The sequence below is a fragment of the Babylonia areolata genome, chromosome 10, assembly GCF_041734735.1.
Source record: "Babylonia areolata isolate BAREFJ2019XMU chromosome 10, ASM4173473v1, whole genome shotgun sequence".
In the NCBI taxonomy this organism is placed as follows: Eukaryota; Metazoa; Mollusca; class Gastropoda; order Neogastropoda; family Buccinidae; genus Babylonia; species Babylonia areolata.
This window is the reverse complement of record NC_134885.1, coordinates 15,137,659-15,157,161: the sequence shown is the minus strand read 5'-3', so window position 1 is coordinate 15,157,161 and position 19,503 is coordinate 15,137,659. Positions and strand designations below refer to the sequence as shown.

Here is a 19,503-nt window from a genome sequence, read left to right as displayed (position 1 = left end):
CAGAAACCAGTCACACCACACACACACACCTGGCTGGCATCAGAAACTTGTCACACTACACACACACCTGGCTGCCATCAGAAACTGCCATTAGAAACCTGTTATACCACACACACCTGGCTGCCATTAGAAACCTGTCACACTACACACACACCTGGCTGCCATCAGAAACCTGTCACACCACACACACACCTGGCTGCCATCAGAAACCTGTCACACCACACACACACCTGGCTGCCATCAGAAACTTGTCACACTACACACACCTGGCTGCCATCAGAAACTTGTCACACTACACACACCTGGCTGCCATCAGAAACTTGTCACACTACACACACCTGACTGCCATCAGAAACCTGTCACACCACACACACACCTGGCTGCCATCAGAAACCTGTCACACCACACACACCTGCCCGGCATTAGAAAACTGTCACACTACACACACACCTGGCTGCCATCAGAAACCTATCACACTACACACACCTGGCTGCCATCAGAAACCTGTCACACCACACACACACCTGGCTGCCATCAGAAACCTGTCACACCACACACACCTGCCCGGCATTAGAAAACTGTCACACTACACACACACCTGGCTGCCATCAGAAACCTGTTACACCGCACACAACTGGATGCTATTAGAAACCTGACACACCACACACACACCTGGCTACCTTTAGAAACCTGTCATACTACACACACACACCTATCCATCACAGAAGACACTCTAGTGAAGTTAATTAACAACACACACACACACACACACACACACACACACCTCACATAATACACATTAGCAAACACAACTATACATCAGGGAAAACAAACTTGTGAAAATTCATTAACCCAGCATACACACCTGTCACTTACATATGACAAACTTGTGACATTTGTCAAATTAATCAACAATCATACGTACCTACACCATGCAATATGATGACAATAATAATAATAGTAATAATAAGTTCATGTAGCGCCAAATCAAATGATTTGCTCTTGGGGCTTTACACTTACAATAGTTCCAACTGACAAAAAAAAAAAAAAAAAAAAAAAAAAAAAAAAAAATATATATATATATATATATATATATATATATATATATATACATACACACACACATACATATATACATATATGTATATATATTCAATCATTCATATATACATACATACACATACATATACCCACACATACACATATATATCATCCATTAAACATTAAAACATGCAGGTTGGTCTGACTATGGAAGCAAACATGAAGAATTGTAACAAGACATGGCATCAAAATAATATATACTACATTCAGTGTCCATAGTAAACACCCAAAAAAACAATTCAAACATTTGGAACCAGAGGCATACATCACAACACCCAGACAATGCAAAACCCAATTACAACACCCAAAAATCAGGAAGAATCCTCCCTTCCTTCCACACAGCATCTCAACAACACACACTGAAAACAGAAACACACACCCACACTGTCGCAGGCATCAGGAAATCAATTAAATGCAGTTTTCAACAGACGGGTCTTGAGGTTGGTTTTGAAGATGGAAATGAACTGCAAGTATCTTAATTCCACTTGAATTCCTTTCCATGTGAAGGATCTTGGCCCAATGGACTTTGTCATAACAGAGGGAATTTGGAGAATGCGACTGTCTGATGATGAATGTAGTTGTCTTGTTGGAATGTAAACAGTGAGATCAGAAAGACATTTCAGTGAAGAACCAGAGAAAGTCAAAGTTGTTGCAACTGCTAAGCAGTAATGTGAGTGTGCAGAATGAAAACAGTTTCAAGCTCCAGGGGCCAGACAGAGAGTGGAGATCTGGCTCTTGTGTATGTATGTATGTGCGTGCGTGCGTGCGTGCGTGCGTGTGTGAATGTCCACATGTAAGTGCACATATTTTCCCTGTCAAAAATATGTTAACAGTAAAATGCATGAGGCTTACATACACACACTCATGCTGGACTGTGGGCACATCAGTACGCTTCCAATTAATGGAGTGAATCGTGTTTTTTCTGGTGTTTGTATTTAAAGTGCACTTGTTCAGATAAATTCTCGATCTGATCAATATATTTCCTTCTCAGATAAGCGTAATGTTTGTTACAAAAGTTTGTTGGATCAAACACAGTACCAATGAGAAAATGGCCTTTCTTTATAGGGATGGATGACATCAAGGGTAATTTCTTTCTTCCTATTTTGTCAGAGAAATGGCAGTAGTGTGGCAACACTCCTGTTGTTGTCCACATCACAAATAAGTCTCCCTCCCCCTCCTTCCTCATTTTCTCCCTGTATTTGCACTGCCTCTGGGGCTGTTCAAAAGGTGTTGTTCTCTAGATTTTTCAGAATGGATTTAATTTCAGGCAAGCAGAAGAGCAAATGAACATTATGAATTCCACTGAAAAAGGAAAGGTTGGCAGGTTAGAGTGTCAATGAAATGCCTGGTCTTTTCGCTTCTTGATAAACAACCAGAAATGAATATAAATGGCCTCTTATGATCGTGATTTCTACAAATATCTTGAAAACTTTGGATCGCAAGATTTGTCAGTTGTAGTAGCACAGTTCAGGGTGCCAAAACATAGAAACTACAATGAAATGATATGGGTACACAGAGGTGAACAATTAAATAAATGAAACATTGATAAAAACACACATGCGCCAAATATCATTTAACGAGGAAAGACATACAAATGATCACACATACAGGTTCACACAAACAGACAAACACACATACATCACACTTACACAGGACGGTGAGAGGGCCCCCGCTGACTGACCACCTCGATGACGGCCTGAAGACGCCGTGACTGTGCATACTCCATAAGGGCACTGATGGGGTTCTTGTTCAGGGCAGCAAAGCTCTCTGATGTGATCTTCAGCAACGACCCAGGTCCCTCACCCCCTGTCACCTCACTGCTCAGCACCGGCTGGCTCTGAGAGCGGTGTATGTCCCCACAGCTGCTGCTCAGCTGGTGGCCTGTCCTTTTCACTGGCTCATCTACCAAAGAGAAGACTGGACTGAAAACATGTTTGAATACTGGATTTTCTGAAAAACCCATGAGTTTATTTTCTGGTATCATCTTATGCTTGTTACCGTGTTTGCAATAAAAACAAATAAATTATGCAACAAATGCAACTACTTATGCTCTAAATAAAAATTTTCTTTTTCTTTATTTTCTTTTTTATTCTGTTTTATTTTTTGCCACCCCATCTGCACCATTTCTGTGGCATAACTCTCACGCCGCTCATTCCAAGTACCTCCTGCAGCCATATGCACAACAGTTTTTACTGTGTTACTCAGGGTGCATATCATCTTCAGGGGTGTGAGTGTGTCTATGTTTTCCCCCTGTAAGCTGAAAAACAAATCTTAAAATATGTTTTAACCTCAAATCAAGCATGAACTTGAAAACCAGCATATAATAATAATAATGATAATAATGATAATATTTATATAGCACTGAATTTTGTGCAGAGACAAATGAAAGCACTTTCACACCAGTCATTCACATGCATGCACAACTATTAAACTGAAGAAACTGAAGACAAGGAAGAGGCAGGAAAGCAATCCTCACATTTTTTCTTGTGCTGTGATGAAACCAAATTAGCTGAACAGAGAATACACACTGCAGATCCATTAAAAGAATCTTTTAATAGATTCCTTCCTCTCCATCATTCACTTGTCTTCACGGGATACAGCCAACAAGCAGGATTGTTACATTCTGTATTATACACATTTTCAAAACCCACACTTTCATGCACAAGTTAGATAACTGAATTCCACTTTATGGCAGACTCTTGGTGTAGGCCAGAAAGCCCAATATCCTTTCCTCATATTCACTAATTCAGTCACTTCAACAAAAATTGAAATACAAGGCCATCAGACCATCAGAGTTACAGAAAGAATGATAGAGAGAGGGAGCTGCCATAAGTCTCACCTGAAAGGCTGAGAATGATCCACTGCTGATCAAACGAATGTTGGCATCATTTCCAAACCAACAATGCTCAGATTTCTTCAAAATGGAACAGAGCTTCTCTGGGCCTTCCCATTTACAGTAGACTGAACAACATGCTAGATGCCAAGTTCATGTTCAAAGAGATCTTTTCCCACCCCACTTACAGCAAATCTGTGGCTGTGTGTTTGTGTGTGTGTGTTATGCGAGCGAATATAGGAATATGTGTGTGTGTGTGTGTGTGTGTGTGTGTGTGTGTGTGTGTGTACACAAGCTTCAGTTTAACATCTATCCACATAGTGTGATTTTATCAAAAGAAAAATAAAGATCCACGTATCCATGATCCATGTACAATCGAGCAAGAATCTACAACAATGTAAAATGTAAACTTAATTAAATCAAATGTTCAACTGGACTGTGAAAAGGAGTTTTAATCATACACCCTGTTTGGCGATATATACTTACCATGTCAAACAGGTGCAAGATGGGCGCAACAGCCAAATGGTTAAAGTGTTTAACTCTGAAACTTAAGAGTTCTGGGTTTGAATCCCGGTCATGGCACCTGGTGGTTTTCGATCTCCCAGGTCAAGAGATGTGCAGCCTGCTAGTGCCTGAACCCCCTTCATGTGTATACGCATGCTGAAGATCAAATACGCACATTGAACATCCTGTAATCCATGTCAGCGTTCGGTGGGCTATGGAACAAGAACATACCTGGCATACACTCCCTGAAAAATGTAGCATGATTGCCTATATGGCGGGGATAAAAATGGTCAGACACATAAAAGCCCACTTGTGTATATGAAAGAACGTGGCCCACGAACACAAAAAAACAAACCCAACAACAACAAAAAAAACAAGAGGCAAGGCCTTCAAGACTCACTTGCGCTCTGCACTTTATCCAGTATAGGAATCATGAGGGGGAAAAAAAAGATATTAAAAAATGTGTGAAAAGTGTTCTGTATTAAACATTATGTATGTATATGCTTGGGAGAAGAAAAAAAAGAAAGAAAAAAAAGCTACAAAAAATATGTAAAAAAGTATGTTGTATATGTATATATATATATATATATATCTCCACATATAAAATACAGAACAACTTTTAACAATTCTCTCTCTCCCTCTTTCTCTCCCTCTCTCTCTATATATACATCAATAAGCTTGGAAGGCTTGTGAGCGGGATCAAACCATGCATGTTTAGTTCCAAAGCAGGCAGAGTAATCCCCACTGCTGCGGCGCTTACCTAAATTTAATATTTAAATCTTGTTTTTTCCTTCTTCGTGCTATAAATAGATCTATGTGATTGTAATGGATGTATTAACACCGTTTAATTCATGTTTTTTGCGTGTATTATCATATCTTGATTATTCTTTTATTTTGGCGGTAAAGGAGACAGTGCCATCACCTCAAGCACACTGCAACACTTGGCAGATATCTAAATCTGCACAAACCAGTCTACAACTGGCTGACTGAAACTGAAAAAACACTAGATTCAATTTTTCTTTTATGTTCATTCCAGTAATTCAGTGTCCACTTCAGATTATTTATATGCAGTCAACACGTAAATGGTGTAGTTAGTGTCACTGTTTGTGTTCTGTCCAGAATTTGTATTTCTTTTCTTTTAATTGCGAACAAGAAAAACGAGGTCTGTTGTCTTCTTACCATACATAACCTATCCTATGCCCCACATTCAAAACTAAAGGCATATTTGAGAGTTGTCCTATACAGTAGCATGTGACTTTTTTGCTATATATAGTTTTAAATGCATCTAGTTTTAACCTGTAAATGAATGAGGTGATCTGCCTTAATGCTGATATACTGTAGTAAGGGTTAAACTGAAAAACATTCCAGACTCTATGTATCTATGTACACTTCTTGGACACTTTCATGTAATGTAAACAATCTGCTGTTCTAACCCTCTGCTCCAATCCCATGATTCTTTTCTAATAAATATAACTATATGACATAGACAATGGGAAATTCAGTCGCATATTTCCTATTTACTTATTTGGACCTTTTTTGACAGCTTTGTCAGCCCATTCACTTGGTAAAATTCCTAAGTGTGAAGGCACCCAACAAAATTATATTTGTACTTCCTAAAATTAGGTGATGCATGATCATGCTAATTTCTTTTATAAGGTTAAATTTTTTCTTCAGTTCAGTAGAGCTTGACGCATATAGTACTTACTTCGAATTCACACACAAGAACTCGTAGATTGGAAATGGGGAGATCAGTTTAAGAACTTGTTCAGCAGTAAAAATGGTAGACAGTTTAAAGTCATAAGAATTGCAACATGTTTAGCACTAAAAATGGACTGCTCATGGATTATTGAGAAATGATCCATCAGTATGTACCTTCCAATGATTGGTGTAAGTAGTTTGAATGTGTGGTCTTACAGCATTAATGACAATATTTGGGTCACTGTTTTTCTTACATGAAGTGTGTTCAATGTCAAACTGGGCTTTATTTTGTTCCCAAGGTGGACAAGGCATTTCATTTTGGTCAATGTCAACCTTTTCCTGCTTCATCTAAAAGTTCTGAGGTATAAGTTCCAATGGCTGTTATGAAGGAAATACCTTTTACTCTTTTTGGAAAATGACATCAGATTTAAACTTTACCTCCTCTGCAACAAAATTTTCACAGGTAGAACTTCTGACCACATATTTCACACAAGCAAGTTGTCAGTACTCATCCAAAGGTAGTTCTCCTACTTCTTTGTATGTTCCAAATGATAATGTATAGAATGGAACACCAAGAGAAAGCCAATAGGCCTTGCAGTCTATACTTGGTAAACTTTTTAAGAAGGTATTTAGAACAAAAACTTTTTCCAAACTGTACATGCTTACGATCCGAATTTTTTTCAGAACAAAAGGATGACCAGTACTGTCTTTTTGCTTCAGCTATAACTTTCTAGTTGTTTTTTTCATTCTTCTTTTTTGCTTCCTATTGTTCTTTATGGCTTTCTGGTGATTTTCTTCTTACATAGATCCTGTGTTTTAGTGGGGTTTTTTGTTATTAAATGTTTTATTACATGCTGTGTCCACCATATGTTTCCTTCATTGTGAAATGGATATATTTGCAGCGTTGAGAATTGTGGCTGTAAATGCATCCATCTACATGGCTTGACAAATAATTTTCAATTCTATCCTTGTCTGCTTCTTCATAGTTATATTTTGAGATATTATCCTTTTGTATCTAAAAAAATATGATTTCTCATTAAGAGAATTATAATTGGTATATGGTCACTGCCTTGCTTTTCATCAAGTTATCCACTTGCCATCTGGTACCAGAACTGGAGAAATCAGTGAAGCCTATAGCTAAAGCCCTGTGGGTGGAAATATGAGGGATTCTTGTTATACAGCAATCAACAATGAGTAAATAAATATAAATGACAGTCAACAATATTTTCTACTGAAATGCAATCTTTATCCCAAAAAGGGGACTGAGTGTTAAATCATCTGCTTTGAGGCATTTGGCATTGGTATCTGGAAGATTATGGATCCATTCTGAATCTGTCATTTGGGCCTTTTGGCAGACTGACACAATCTGAAATGATCAAATGGTTATCAAATCTTATTTGCAGAGCACATGAATACAGATCTGGAGTACTATTTGGTGCTGGAGAGGGAATAAATCCATATACAATTCCTTTTTGGATACAGACTATGACACTGATTTTTGTCATTTTATCTTCTTGTTAATGCACAGGTGGATGATAATAACCTGGTAGGATAGGTTGCTTCTTTTTGTTGGCGTTAAGGGATTGATCAGTTTTGCCCTAGGGCCATTCCCAACAATGTCTTCCTAGAGTGGGTGAAATGGCTGTGTTGACCAACCCGGTTGGGGGTGAAACAAAAAGGAAAAACAATTTGGGAAAAGAATGCTGCCTACAACGTCACAACCTCCAGCCTAATGATGGAAGCTGAAGCTGTGACACATGCTTTCCAGTGGCTATCATCTATCCATATGCCTGGAAACCAACATGCAATGATTCTAACGGACTCAATGAACCTCATACAGAAAATTGAAAGTGGAATGAGAAGCCCAGAGTGGCATGAGGCAATGTGCAACTTTCAGATTCAAAAACTTACATGGTCATACTGCCCAAGACATGCAGGTATTAAGGGGAATGAGCAAGCTGACACACTTGCTGGTAACACAACAACGAGCAGCCTACATCTAGGAAAATTGGAAATCCCCAGAAGAGTCAAAGAATACCAAAGAGAACAGGTACAAGGCCATCACACCATCGATCGCCTCAAAGGAAGGATAGTAAAACTTCATGAACTGTCTTGGGTTAGGTCCATGGTAAGAGTCGGAGTCTGGGTGTCTTTTGTAACTTAAAAGTGAGTGTGTGTGTGTGTGTGTGTGTGTGTGTGTGTGTGTGTGTGTAGTGTGGGAGCTGCAGAATACAGGTGTGTGTGTGTGTGTGTGTGTGTGTGTGTGTGTGTGTGAGTGAGTGTGTTGTGTGTGATGTGGGAGCCAGGGAATGTTGGAACGTGTGTGTATGTGAGTGTGGGGAATATGTAAGCTGGGAAATATAGGAATGTGTGTGTGAAAGTGTGCGTGTGTGTGTGTGTGTGTGTCATTGTGTGTGTGTGTGTCATTGTGTGTGTGAGAGAGACAAAGAGAGTGAGAGAGTGTGTGTATGCGCATGGGTATGTGTTTGTATGTGCATGTGTATACAATTATAGATGTGAGTGCTCTGTGTGAATATGCACAGGCGTTATCTTGCAAAGTGACACTTAACCCTTTCACTGCCAGCAAGGTTGGAGTGCAACACTCCCTGGCACCAGCTGATTTTCAAGAAAGAGCAAGAAATTACACCTACCAATTTCAAATTACTATAACATTATTGTTTTTGAACCAAATTACTTCCTGTTTTTTTGTTTGAATTTTTGTGTTTTGGAGCAATAAATGATGTTGGTAAAAGTGAAATATTTTGATTTTTGTGTTAATTATTATGTTGTTTTTTTTCCAATACAAATTTCGTACTTCGACACATTACAGACATAAACAAAGACAGGTACAACACAAACATCACTGCAATGCAGTTGAAAATAAACTAAACTCACCAGTTGAAGTCTTCAGTACAACTATATTTCTCTACTCAGCAGTTGCGCTGAAGAAGCCGGCCGGATCGCCAACGAAAGCTATGCAAGTGAGTAGCCTACTTTGACTGAGAGATCGGTTTAACTTGGTAGTCATTATATTTCCCATGTAATGGTGTAATCCAGAATATAATCCATGGGAAACACAAAATGAACTTGCGTTTTTGTAGAAAAATGATGATTTCTGTCACTTCACTTGAAGGTTTCACAGTGTCCTCACTTGAAATATCTTACTGTGGTGGAACTATAAAAACACTTTACAAATATCTGATGAAACTGAAATTCTACTAAAGTCAGAAAATAAATGAATGGAGGTAAAATATGTATACAAATATGTACACGGGTCTGAACTGTTCACTGTTGGAGACCATGAATTTTGGTTGCTGCTGCTTTCCTGTAGTCCTCCACAGTATGATACAGTTCAAAGCACAGAGTGGGACACATTGGCTTCCTGCACATTATGGTTCCAAATGGCAGGTTGAGCAGCCAGTGTGTCCACCAGTTGTCCTCGATTTCAGGCTTACAACACAGCCCCATCGCGATCTGAAGTGCTGTGTATGCTTTCATCTCAGGGACAGAGGTGTCTTTGGCAGCATTCAGCTTTGAATGTTGACCGAGTTCAGTGATGCCTGACAGCAGCCCCTCTGCATACAGATTAGACTGGTCAGCCATGAGTTGGAATGCTGATTCTGGAAAGAAAAGCATAAAGAAGTCCACTGGATAGAAGTTGTCAGTGTTGACAAGGACACCTGAAAGACATGAGCAAAAAACAACAACAAAAAAACCCCCCAAAAAACCACAACCCCCCCCAAAAAAAAAACAACAATCAGTAATAATGATATAACTGCTGATTTATTATCAGCTAATGATAAATACTGCAAATAAAAGATATTCTCATAAACAAGTGCACAAATAGCAAAAACAGATTTTTACACATGCATTGTTTTACACAGTGTATCTCCATAATCTTCACAACAACAAAAAAAGAAATATTTGTATGGTAAATAAACATACTGCTCTTTCTCTTCAATGTCTTACACTTGTCTGATACAATGCACACATAATTTTATATGTGCTACTAGTGAATGAACAGTGCACCTCTGATCTGTCCATATATAAAATAAGTGCAACCTAATCTTAGTCACACACACACACTCAGTGACATACATGTGGCAGCACACACACACACACACACACACACACACACAGAGCTCTTACCCGTTTTCTTAGTAAAATTTGGAAGCCATTCTGCAGGACAGTAGGGATCATCCATGTGGTAAACACACCCACTGAAACAAATCAGGGCTTGGCACAGCTGTTCCACCACGCCCCCTCCTGGTTGTTGGCGTGTAGTCAAGCTTGACCCACGGCCATGCTGTGTTGTTGGTCTCCAACGTGACACAGATGCTGTGACTTGAGCAACACTCTCTTTCCCTTCACTATCATGGTCACTCACAGCTGCTGATGTGGTGGCCAAAGCAGGAACATGTGCTCCACTCATCTGGCCACGCCCTGTACGCTCGCAACTTGGTTCTTGGCTCGGTGCCCAGTCACCATCACTATCCCCCTCCCCCTCCATCATCATGCGAGAATTCTTCACCTGAATCTTCATTTTGCTGGCCTGGCTGCAGTCTCATTTGCTCAATAACTTGCTCAGTTGTGAAGTGGCGTTGCAGCCATTTTGGAAAATGAAAAGATCAAAGTTGCGGATAATATACTGATATAATAAATTCACTCAAAAACTTGCAGAAGTACTGAAAAGATGGCGTCAATCAATAGAAGGGGAATCCACTAGTCACATGCACAAAATATGGCCTTTCAAACCTCCTCAAAATGAGTGGTAGGTTTGTGTATGACCTACCCTGATCCAGTCGCTTTTTGGCGACATCAGCGGTCTCTCTAATGGGTGCTGAAAGGCGACAACGGTGGCCACAGTGTTAATGCTGTGTGTGTGTGTGTGTGCCTGTGTTTGTGTGTGTGCATTCATGAGCTCATGTCAGTTTGTGCGCATGTGTGGGTGCACACCGGTTCACTGAATGTGGCCCATTTTCTTTATGTCTTTATTTCAATCTGGGTCGTTTTTAATATCACACACACACTCACATATAGTGATAGTCTCTCAAGGCCTGATCAGCGCATTAGGTTATGCGGAGATCAGGCATCTGCTCTTTTTTTTCTTCTTATTTTAAGCAGATGTGGTTTAGCATTTCTGGATCTGTCCACATGCTCAGACATCTCCTTGAAACAAATTGAAATCAGTGAAACCAAAACAAATAAAGTATCAAAAAGATGAGATTTGTGATTTCCTGTCACTGGAGCAGATTATCGATGCAATCAAGAAAAAAATACATCATTCAGTGTGCTAAGAACAGTATGCTAACAAACACAATACTTATAGTAGTTTCTTTGTTTGAAACATTCAGATTCCATCATGATGAAGAAATATCACCCATCTAACTTTCCAACAAGCTTCCTCAACCAGCGCAAAAACCAATAAGACAATGAAAAAAAGATTACAGAAAAGCCTTTCTTCAGTATACCTTTGTAGCTACCGTTTCAACTTACCCAGTGAGTTTACTGCTTGGTCTGTGCTGCCCATCTGTTGCTCAAGGGAATCGACCGACTGTACCATAGGTAGACTGCAAAATCCTGGACCCACTGGCATCATCCTGTAACAAGGTTCCATGTCATTAACCTGTTGAGTGCCAGAGAATTTTGTAAAAAGGTACTCTCCCCGTGCCAGGGAATATTGCGGATTCAGAGGTAATAAATCACAAAAAATTCTAGACAAAAGCTGTGGATGATACAGAAAGAAAGTAAACGTTTTTGAGAAGGAAAATAATAATAATAATAATAATAATGGTATTTATATAGCGCTGGATCTTGCGCAGAGAAAAATCAAAGCGCTTTCGCACCAGTCATTCACACGCATGCATAACTCTAAAACTGCAGAAACTAAAGACAAGGAAGGGCAGGCAAGGGAGGCTATTTTGGGAAGAGGTGGGTTTTAAGGCCAGACTTGAAAGAGCTGAGTGTGGAGACTTGACAAAGCGAAAGAGGAAGTTCATTCCAATCGCAAGGTCCAGGGACAGAGAAAGAACAGCGGCCAACAGTCGAGTGTTTGAATCTGGGTATGTGTAAACAGAGTGGATCCGAAGCCGATTGTAGTGAGCGAGGAGTGCAGAGGTGAAGGCAGCCGCAGAGATAGGAAGGGGCAGTTTTGTGAATGCATCTATAAGATAGAGTGCTGATCTTGTACTTTATTCGGTGTGAGACAGAGAGCCAGTGGAGATGTTGCAAAAGAGGAGTGATGTACTCAGATCTTTTCTTTCTGAGGACGAGTCGGGCAGCAGAGTTTTGAATGCGCTGAAGGGACTGAATGGATGAAGCAGGCAGACCAGACAATAGCGAGTTACAGTAGTCAAGGTGAGAGAGAATGACAGAAACAAGTCTAGATGTTGCGTCAGTGGAGAGATATTTCCGGACGGCACTGATGTGCCGCAGTTGACAGTCGCAGGACTGACATGTCTGACTGATAAATTTTTGCATTTTGTATTGTCAAGGACAACACTGAGGTCCCTGACTGACGTGGAAAGAGGGATGGATGTACTGCCAAGTTTGATTGTGTCAATTGTGATGGAAGACAGTTTTTGTTTAGTTCCTATGATCATTGCTTCAGTTTTGTCTGCATTCAATTGTAACTTATTTTGAGTCATCCAGTTTTGAATGTCCAGGAAGCAGTTGGATGTTTCTTGCAAGAGCGACAACAATTTTTCAGGGGTATCACTCTTCTGGAGTTGAGTGTCATCAGCATAAGAATGATGACTGATATTATGGCGGTTGATAATTTCAGCGAGAGGAGCAGTGTACAGTGTGAAGAGCACTGGGCCTAAAACAGATCCCTGTGGGACTCCATGTTCGATTTTAACGGGTTCAGATTGGAAATGATCAACAATGACAGACTGGAATCGATCAGTGAGATAAGATTTGAACCAGTTTAGAACAGTGCCGTTGATACCAAATGTAAAATGAAGACGGGAATGAGTGTAGATTCTGCTTCTGGGCTTTTATTCCCAATTAGGTTGATTGTAGATAATTGTTCAGGCATGTAAATTCAAGATGATAATTTTTGTGCAACAAAAGTCTATTTCCACCTCTTCATAATGACATCCATAAAGAAAAAACAAAATACAGCTAGACATAGCATGTCTATTGTCAGATTACACCTGTAGAAGAAATTAAAACAGGATATAAGTTTATAAAAACAAATCACAGCTCATGCAGACATGTAAGTAAATCACTGTCCCAACAATGACAAAGGTGGGTTTTGTCAATGTAAAAGGTCAATCACAGTCTCAGAAACTGACCTGGCAAGCTTTTTGACTGCTAAGAGCTTTCGCAAGTGAAATGGTGAAGTTCTTTGATGACATTCACTCCTTTCAAATTGCATGTGGGCTGATTAAAGTGTCTGCTGTGCATCCAGCTTGCCACCTCTTCAAACATGTCAACCATCAATATTCAGCGAAAAAAAAGCATTACAAACAAAAAGCAGGTGTCTCACGTCCAGTGCAGGTACAATCCTGCATTTCATGAAAATGGTGGAGCATTGGCGGTTGTCGATTTCCTACAGTCTGCATTGAAATGTGAGAACACTCATTCCCAATAGCCACACCTCCTTCATGACTTCTGGCTGGGATTCAACCTATAGCCTTACATCACTCCTCTCCCTCTCCTCCCCTCTTCCAACACTCGCTGCACATATTCTGTCAGTCATAGCCACTTGTTCAAAAATGCTGTCTGACTGGACTGACGGACTGAATTACAATCAAATGGTCTGTTAGTTTCATAACTGTCGTCGTCAATCACCTTCGTTTTCAAACCAATCGTCAGAAAAGAGTCTGAAGAGAGATCCGTCTCCATCACGAAATCTGTCCATAACCACAAGCAGAGCTTTCAGAATTGTGTAAATCTGCTGATTGTGACTATTTGCTTTACTGGACACAGTTTTCAATGCATTTGTTTGCACATGATAGCAACCCCCTTTTCCACGTGCATATCACGTGGTCAGTTAGCAAATTATTATCAAGAAGAAAGGGGTCTTCTACCTGATGTATGTTGACTTAAATAGCATTTTTATAATCCAGACACATCAAACTAACCGTTCAGAGTCTGTTTATGTGAAATGAACCAAACTCAGATGAAGGAAAAATCGAAACATATGCAGGACATCAGTGGACGTCTTATAGGCACTATGGCAACACTTTTTGAAGGACATTAGGTCTCATAGGCACTCTACTGGTTAACCAGTGTGGTGCAGCAGATTTTGATTTGCAGCTCCATGTCAGTGAAGCCACTGTTGTGCATTTTATTTCACTGCATTGTTGTAAAGACATCCATTCATACCCTTTTAGATATAGATAGAAAATTTCACATATCACTCCTCTCAGTCAGCCATGTGCACGTACATAAAAAAGAATCACACAGGAGACGGATATCTTTGCAAATATTTATATTTAAAAAAAAAAAAAAAAGAAAAGAAAATTCACTCATTCACTCACACACACATACTAAATATGGTTGAAGGGCAACAACACACAACACATAACGGGAATACTCATGTCCAAGAGTCCGTTTCACTCCAGTCCTCAGTTCCGGACACAGGCTGCTCCTCAGCACCTTCTCCACAGCTTTTCTATCTTTTACATATCTCTCCATGCGGTCTATCTTATTTGTTTCAGGTTTACACCTCTGGAAAATCCTATTGTCCTAAGAAGACTCTTTACTACTCTTTTCTGTTTTTTTACACTCTTCATCAAACCATTCATTAGATTCTTTCATTCCTTTTCCAACTGTTTGGATCATACATGCAGCTGCTCCATGCAATGTACATACAAACACTTGCTGATACTGATAGTGTGCAGGTTAATGGCTAAACAGCTTTTTACAAGAAGAAAGATAAATACAAGCACAAATCTGGTGGTGTTCTAGTTCTGATGAGAAACTGTTTTGTACTGTAACATTATGCGAAGAAGAGAGATATAAGTGTAAAGTTGACCTTGTGTTAAATACCACATTGTGAATTGTAGCCTTTTCCAAAGTGCTGTATTCTTTAAATTTGATAGTGTATCATTTGGTTCGGAAGTTCTGCTTTGCGCTGTGTACTTAGATTTTTCCAATCTCCCAGGTCAACGTATGTGCAGACCTACTTGTGCCTGAATCCCCTTCGTGTGTATACGCAAGCAGAAGATCAAATACGCATGTTAAAGATCCTGTAATCAATGTCAGCGTTCGGTGGGTTATGGAAACAAGAACATACACAGCATGCACACCCCCAAAGATGGAGTATGGCTGCCTAACTGGCAGGGTACAAACGATTATACATGTAAAAGCCCCCTCATGTACATACAAGTGAACATGGGAGTTGCAGCCCATGAGCAAAGAAGAAGAATCATAGTTCACCATGTCTTCAATACTTGACTGCTCACAACCTGTCCTTGCATTCAAATCACCACACACAATCATGTACACATCTTCTTCTTGCATCATATTCAACAGACATTCTTTTAGAATCAATTTATATTCTTATTAAAATCTGTTTCAGCACATAGTGGACCTCCCTCGGGAACAATGTATGCCGCAACTAGAACCACATCTTCATCTACATTAAATTTTGAAAACACTTCTGTACATTCTGATTGCCGCAGCATTAGCACACTCTTTAGTAATTTGCATGTGTGTACACATACACACACACACACACACACACACACACACACACAGAACCTCTTTTGAAAATGGCTGTCTCCTTTTCCTTTTCACTCTCAAATTCCTCACATATAATATAGAGCTTCAATAGGAGAGTATGATATATTATTTTGTATGTGGTGTATTGTCTATCATCAATGCTACAACAGATGAGAATACCAAAATATTGTACTGCTATATATCCATATGATATTTACACACATAACAAGCAATATATGACACACACACACACACACACACACACACACACACACACACACACACACACACACACACACCTGTGCACATTCAGAGAACAAGGAGTCCTTGCCTTGGATGGTCATTATTTTTCATCAAGCAAGCTGACACTGATACTTGGTAGCATCAATGGTGAACTAGAACTAAGATAATGACATGTATCATTAACAATAGGTCAAAGACATACATATTTATAAATTTCACCTAAGGCAACAAAATGTCACCCTAAAAACATCTGGCCTAGTACTTCAGCCTTTAATGCCACCCTCATATCCTCTGGCACATGAAACTGAATGCAGCCTTTTAAATGTTTTTGCTATTTGCAGCTTTCTCATATTATCTATTTATTGTTTTTCATTCCTGTATCATTTGTAGTACATCAAATCATATTTCATACCATTTTAAACACAAACTGACATGCAGGTTTAGGTTTAGGTTTCATTAGTTCAACCAGTTAAGTGCCAATAAGACATCAGCTGATGTCCTGCAAAAAGTGTTGCTGCCATTGTGCCTTTAACTTATAAAGATGTCTACTTACGTCCTTGCATATGTTCTAATTTTTCCTTCATTGGAGTTTGGTTCAATGCACATAAACAGACTCTGAACATTTAGTTTGATGTGTTTGGATTAGAAAAATACTATTGAAATGAACATACATCAGGTAGATGAACCCTTTCTTTTCGATAATGATTTCCTAACTATACCATGTGGAACATGAATGGAGAAGGGGTAGCATCATATGCAAAACAAGAGAGGCAAGGCCTTCAAGACTCACTTGTGATACACTTTAAAAAAAATCCAAGCTTTTTATGTATTGAGTATAATTTCAAAATGTAATGTTTAAGATGAGAAAGATCAGTTTAAAGCAAATTAACTCCCCTAGCATTAATTACAGAGTAATTTCCCTTTTTTACTATCTGCACCAAAACGTTTGCAAAATAAATAAAACTTCCATGCTCAGTAAAAGAAGTTCCTGTTTGAACAAAAAATGATAATAATGACTGCTCTTGTTGTTGGGTCAGAATATCAGATCAAAGTGCCAAGTTTAGAGAATACAAAAAATATAAATATAACAGTAAATGCAGTCTGCATATAATTAGGCTTCATTATTTTTTTTGTGTGTGTGTGTGTCCATCCCAGAGGTGCAATATTGTTTTAAACAAGATGACTGGAAAGAACTGAATTTTTCCTATTTTTATGCCTAATTTGGTGTCAACTGACAAAGTATTTGCAGAGAAAATGTCAATGTTAAAGTTTACCACGGACACACAGACACACACACACACACAGACAACCGAACACCGGGTTAAAACATAAGACTCACTTTGTTTACACAAGTGAGTCAAAAAGGAGTTGAAAACTTTGTCCAGTAAAGAAAGTAGTCCCAGTCAGTGGATTTTCACAATTTTGCAAGCTGTGCTAATAATTATGGACAGCTATAATGATGGAAAAGGATCTCCATTGTCTGTTGATTAGTTTGTACACAAAGGTGAATGAAAATGACAGTTATGAAACTGACAGCCCATTTGATGCTATTCAGTCTGTTGACTGTCGATCCAACCAGACAGCATTTTTGAGCAGGTGACTATGACTTACAGAATACCTGCAGCGAGCATTGAAAGAAGGGGAGGAGAGGGAAAGGAGTGATGTAAGATGAGAGGTCAAATACCAGCCATTGGGTGTGGAAGTGGATGTGCCAGCTGGACTTCAGATAATGTAATTTCAATGCATACTGTGGGAAATAGACAACTGCCAATGCTCCACAATTTTCATGAAACACAGGGTTGAAAGTGCACTGGACATGAAACATGTGCTGTTAGAACCTCTTTGTCACTGAAACAGATGGTTGACTTGTTTGAAGAGGAGGCAAGGCTCATGTACAGCAGACACATCATTCAGCCCTGGAGCAACCTGGAGGGAGGGAGTGTCATCAAATAACTTCACCCTCAAACTGGGGAAAGCTTGAAGCTGTCAAAAAACTTGCCTGTTCAGTGTCTGAGGACATGAATGACTTTTTATGTTGACTGTACCCACATTTGGATTGTTGGCACAGTTATTGAATATTATATTCACTTATATACATGTCTACACAAATTGTTATTTGTTGTTATATGTATGTTTTCTTATAAACTTATGGCCTGTTTTGATTTTTTTCTACATGTATAATCTGACAATAGGCATGCTATTTCCAGCTGTATTTTGGGGGGGGGTTTCTTTATGGATGCCATTCTGTGGAGGTGGAAATAGACTTTTTTGTTGCACAAAAAATATTATCTTCACTAATATAGTAGAAATCCATGTGAATTTCCAGAATTGAGAAAAAAATACATTTCTTCATCTCTTCAAGAAAGGGGCAAACATCTATATGGATGGAAGCAGGGATTACAGAAACATTGAAAGAGGACCTAGAACAAGACAAAGCATTTTGGCCCTATGAAAATGCTTGTAGCAAGTCAAGGTAAATTTATATGAAGAAAAGAAAGTGGCTTACAGAGAGAAGACTAGGCTGAGGGTGCTAAGATGCCATGCATAACAGATGGAACAAAGAAAAACAAGAGAGGCAAAGCCTTCAAGACTCACTTGTGATACACTTTTTTTTTTAAAAATCCAAGCTTTTTATGTATTGAGTATAATTTCAAAATGTAATGTTTAAGATGAGAAAGATCAGTTTAAAGCAAATTAACTCCCCTAGCATTAATTACAGAGTAATTTCCCTTTTTTACTATCTGCACCAAAACGTTTGCAAAATAAATAAAACTTCCATGCTTAGCAAAAGAAGTTCCTGTTTGAACAAAAAATGATAATAATGACTGCTCTAGTTGTTGGGTCAGAATATCAGATCAAAGTGCCAAGTTTTGAGAATACAAAAAATATAAATATAACAGTAAATGCAGTTTGCATATAATTAGGCTTCATTTTTTATTTTTTTTGTGCCCATCCCAGAGGTGCAATATTGTTTTAAACAAGATGACTGGAAAGAACTGAATTTTTCCTATTTTTATGCCAAATTTGGTGTCAGCTGACAAAGTAGTTGCAGAGAAAATGTCAATGTTAAAGTTTACCACGGACACAAGGACACACAGACACACACACACACACACGCAGACAACCGAACACTGGTTTAAAACATAGACTCACTTTGTTTCCACAAGTGAGTCAACAAGAGAGGCAAAGCCTTCAAGACTCACTTGTGATACACTTAAAAAAAAAAATCCAAGCTTTTTTATGTTTTGAGTATAATTTCAAAATGTAATGTTTAAGATGAGAAAGATCAGTTTAAAGCAAATTAACTCCCCTAGCATTAATTACAGAGTAATTTCCCTTTTTTACTATCTGCACCAAAACGTTTGCAAAATAAATACAACTTCCATGCTTAGCAAAAGTAGTTCCTGTTTGAACAAAAAATGATAATGACTGCTCTTGTTGTTGGGTCA

At 38.9% G+C, this 19,503-nt stretch overlaps 1 protein-coding gene across 1 annotated transcript in view; it reads right to left on the bottom strand.

The window, feature by feature from the left end:
• LOC143286820 (uncharacterized) overlaps positions 1–19,503 on the bottom strand; it is a 96,978-nt gene that overhangs the window by 62,203 nt on the left and 15,272 nt on the right. The window contains 2 exon segments of the mRNA XM_076594627.1: positions 2,751–3,003; positions 11,633–11,736. Of these exon segments, the coding sequence (XP_076450742.1) occupies positions 2,751–3,003; positions 11,633–11,736 (357 nt within the window).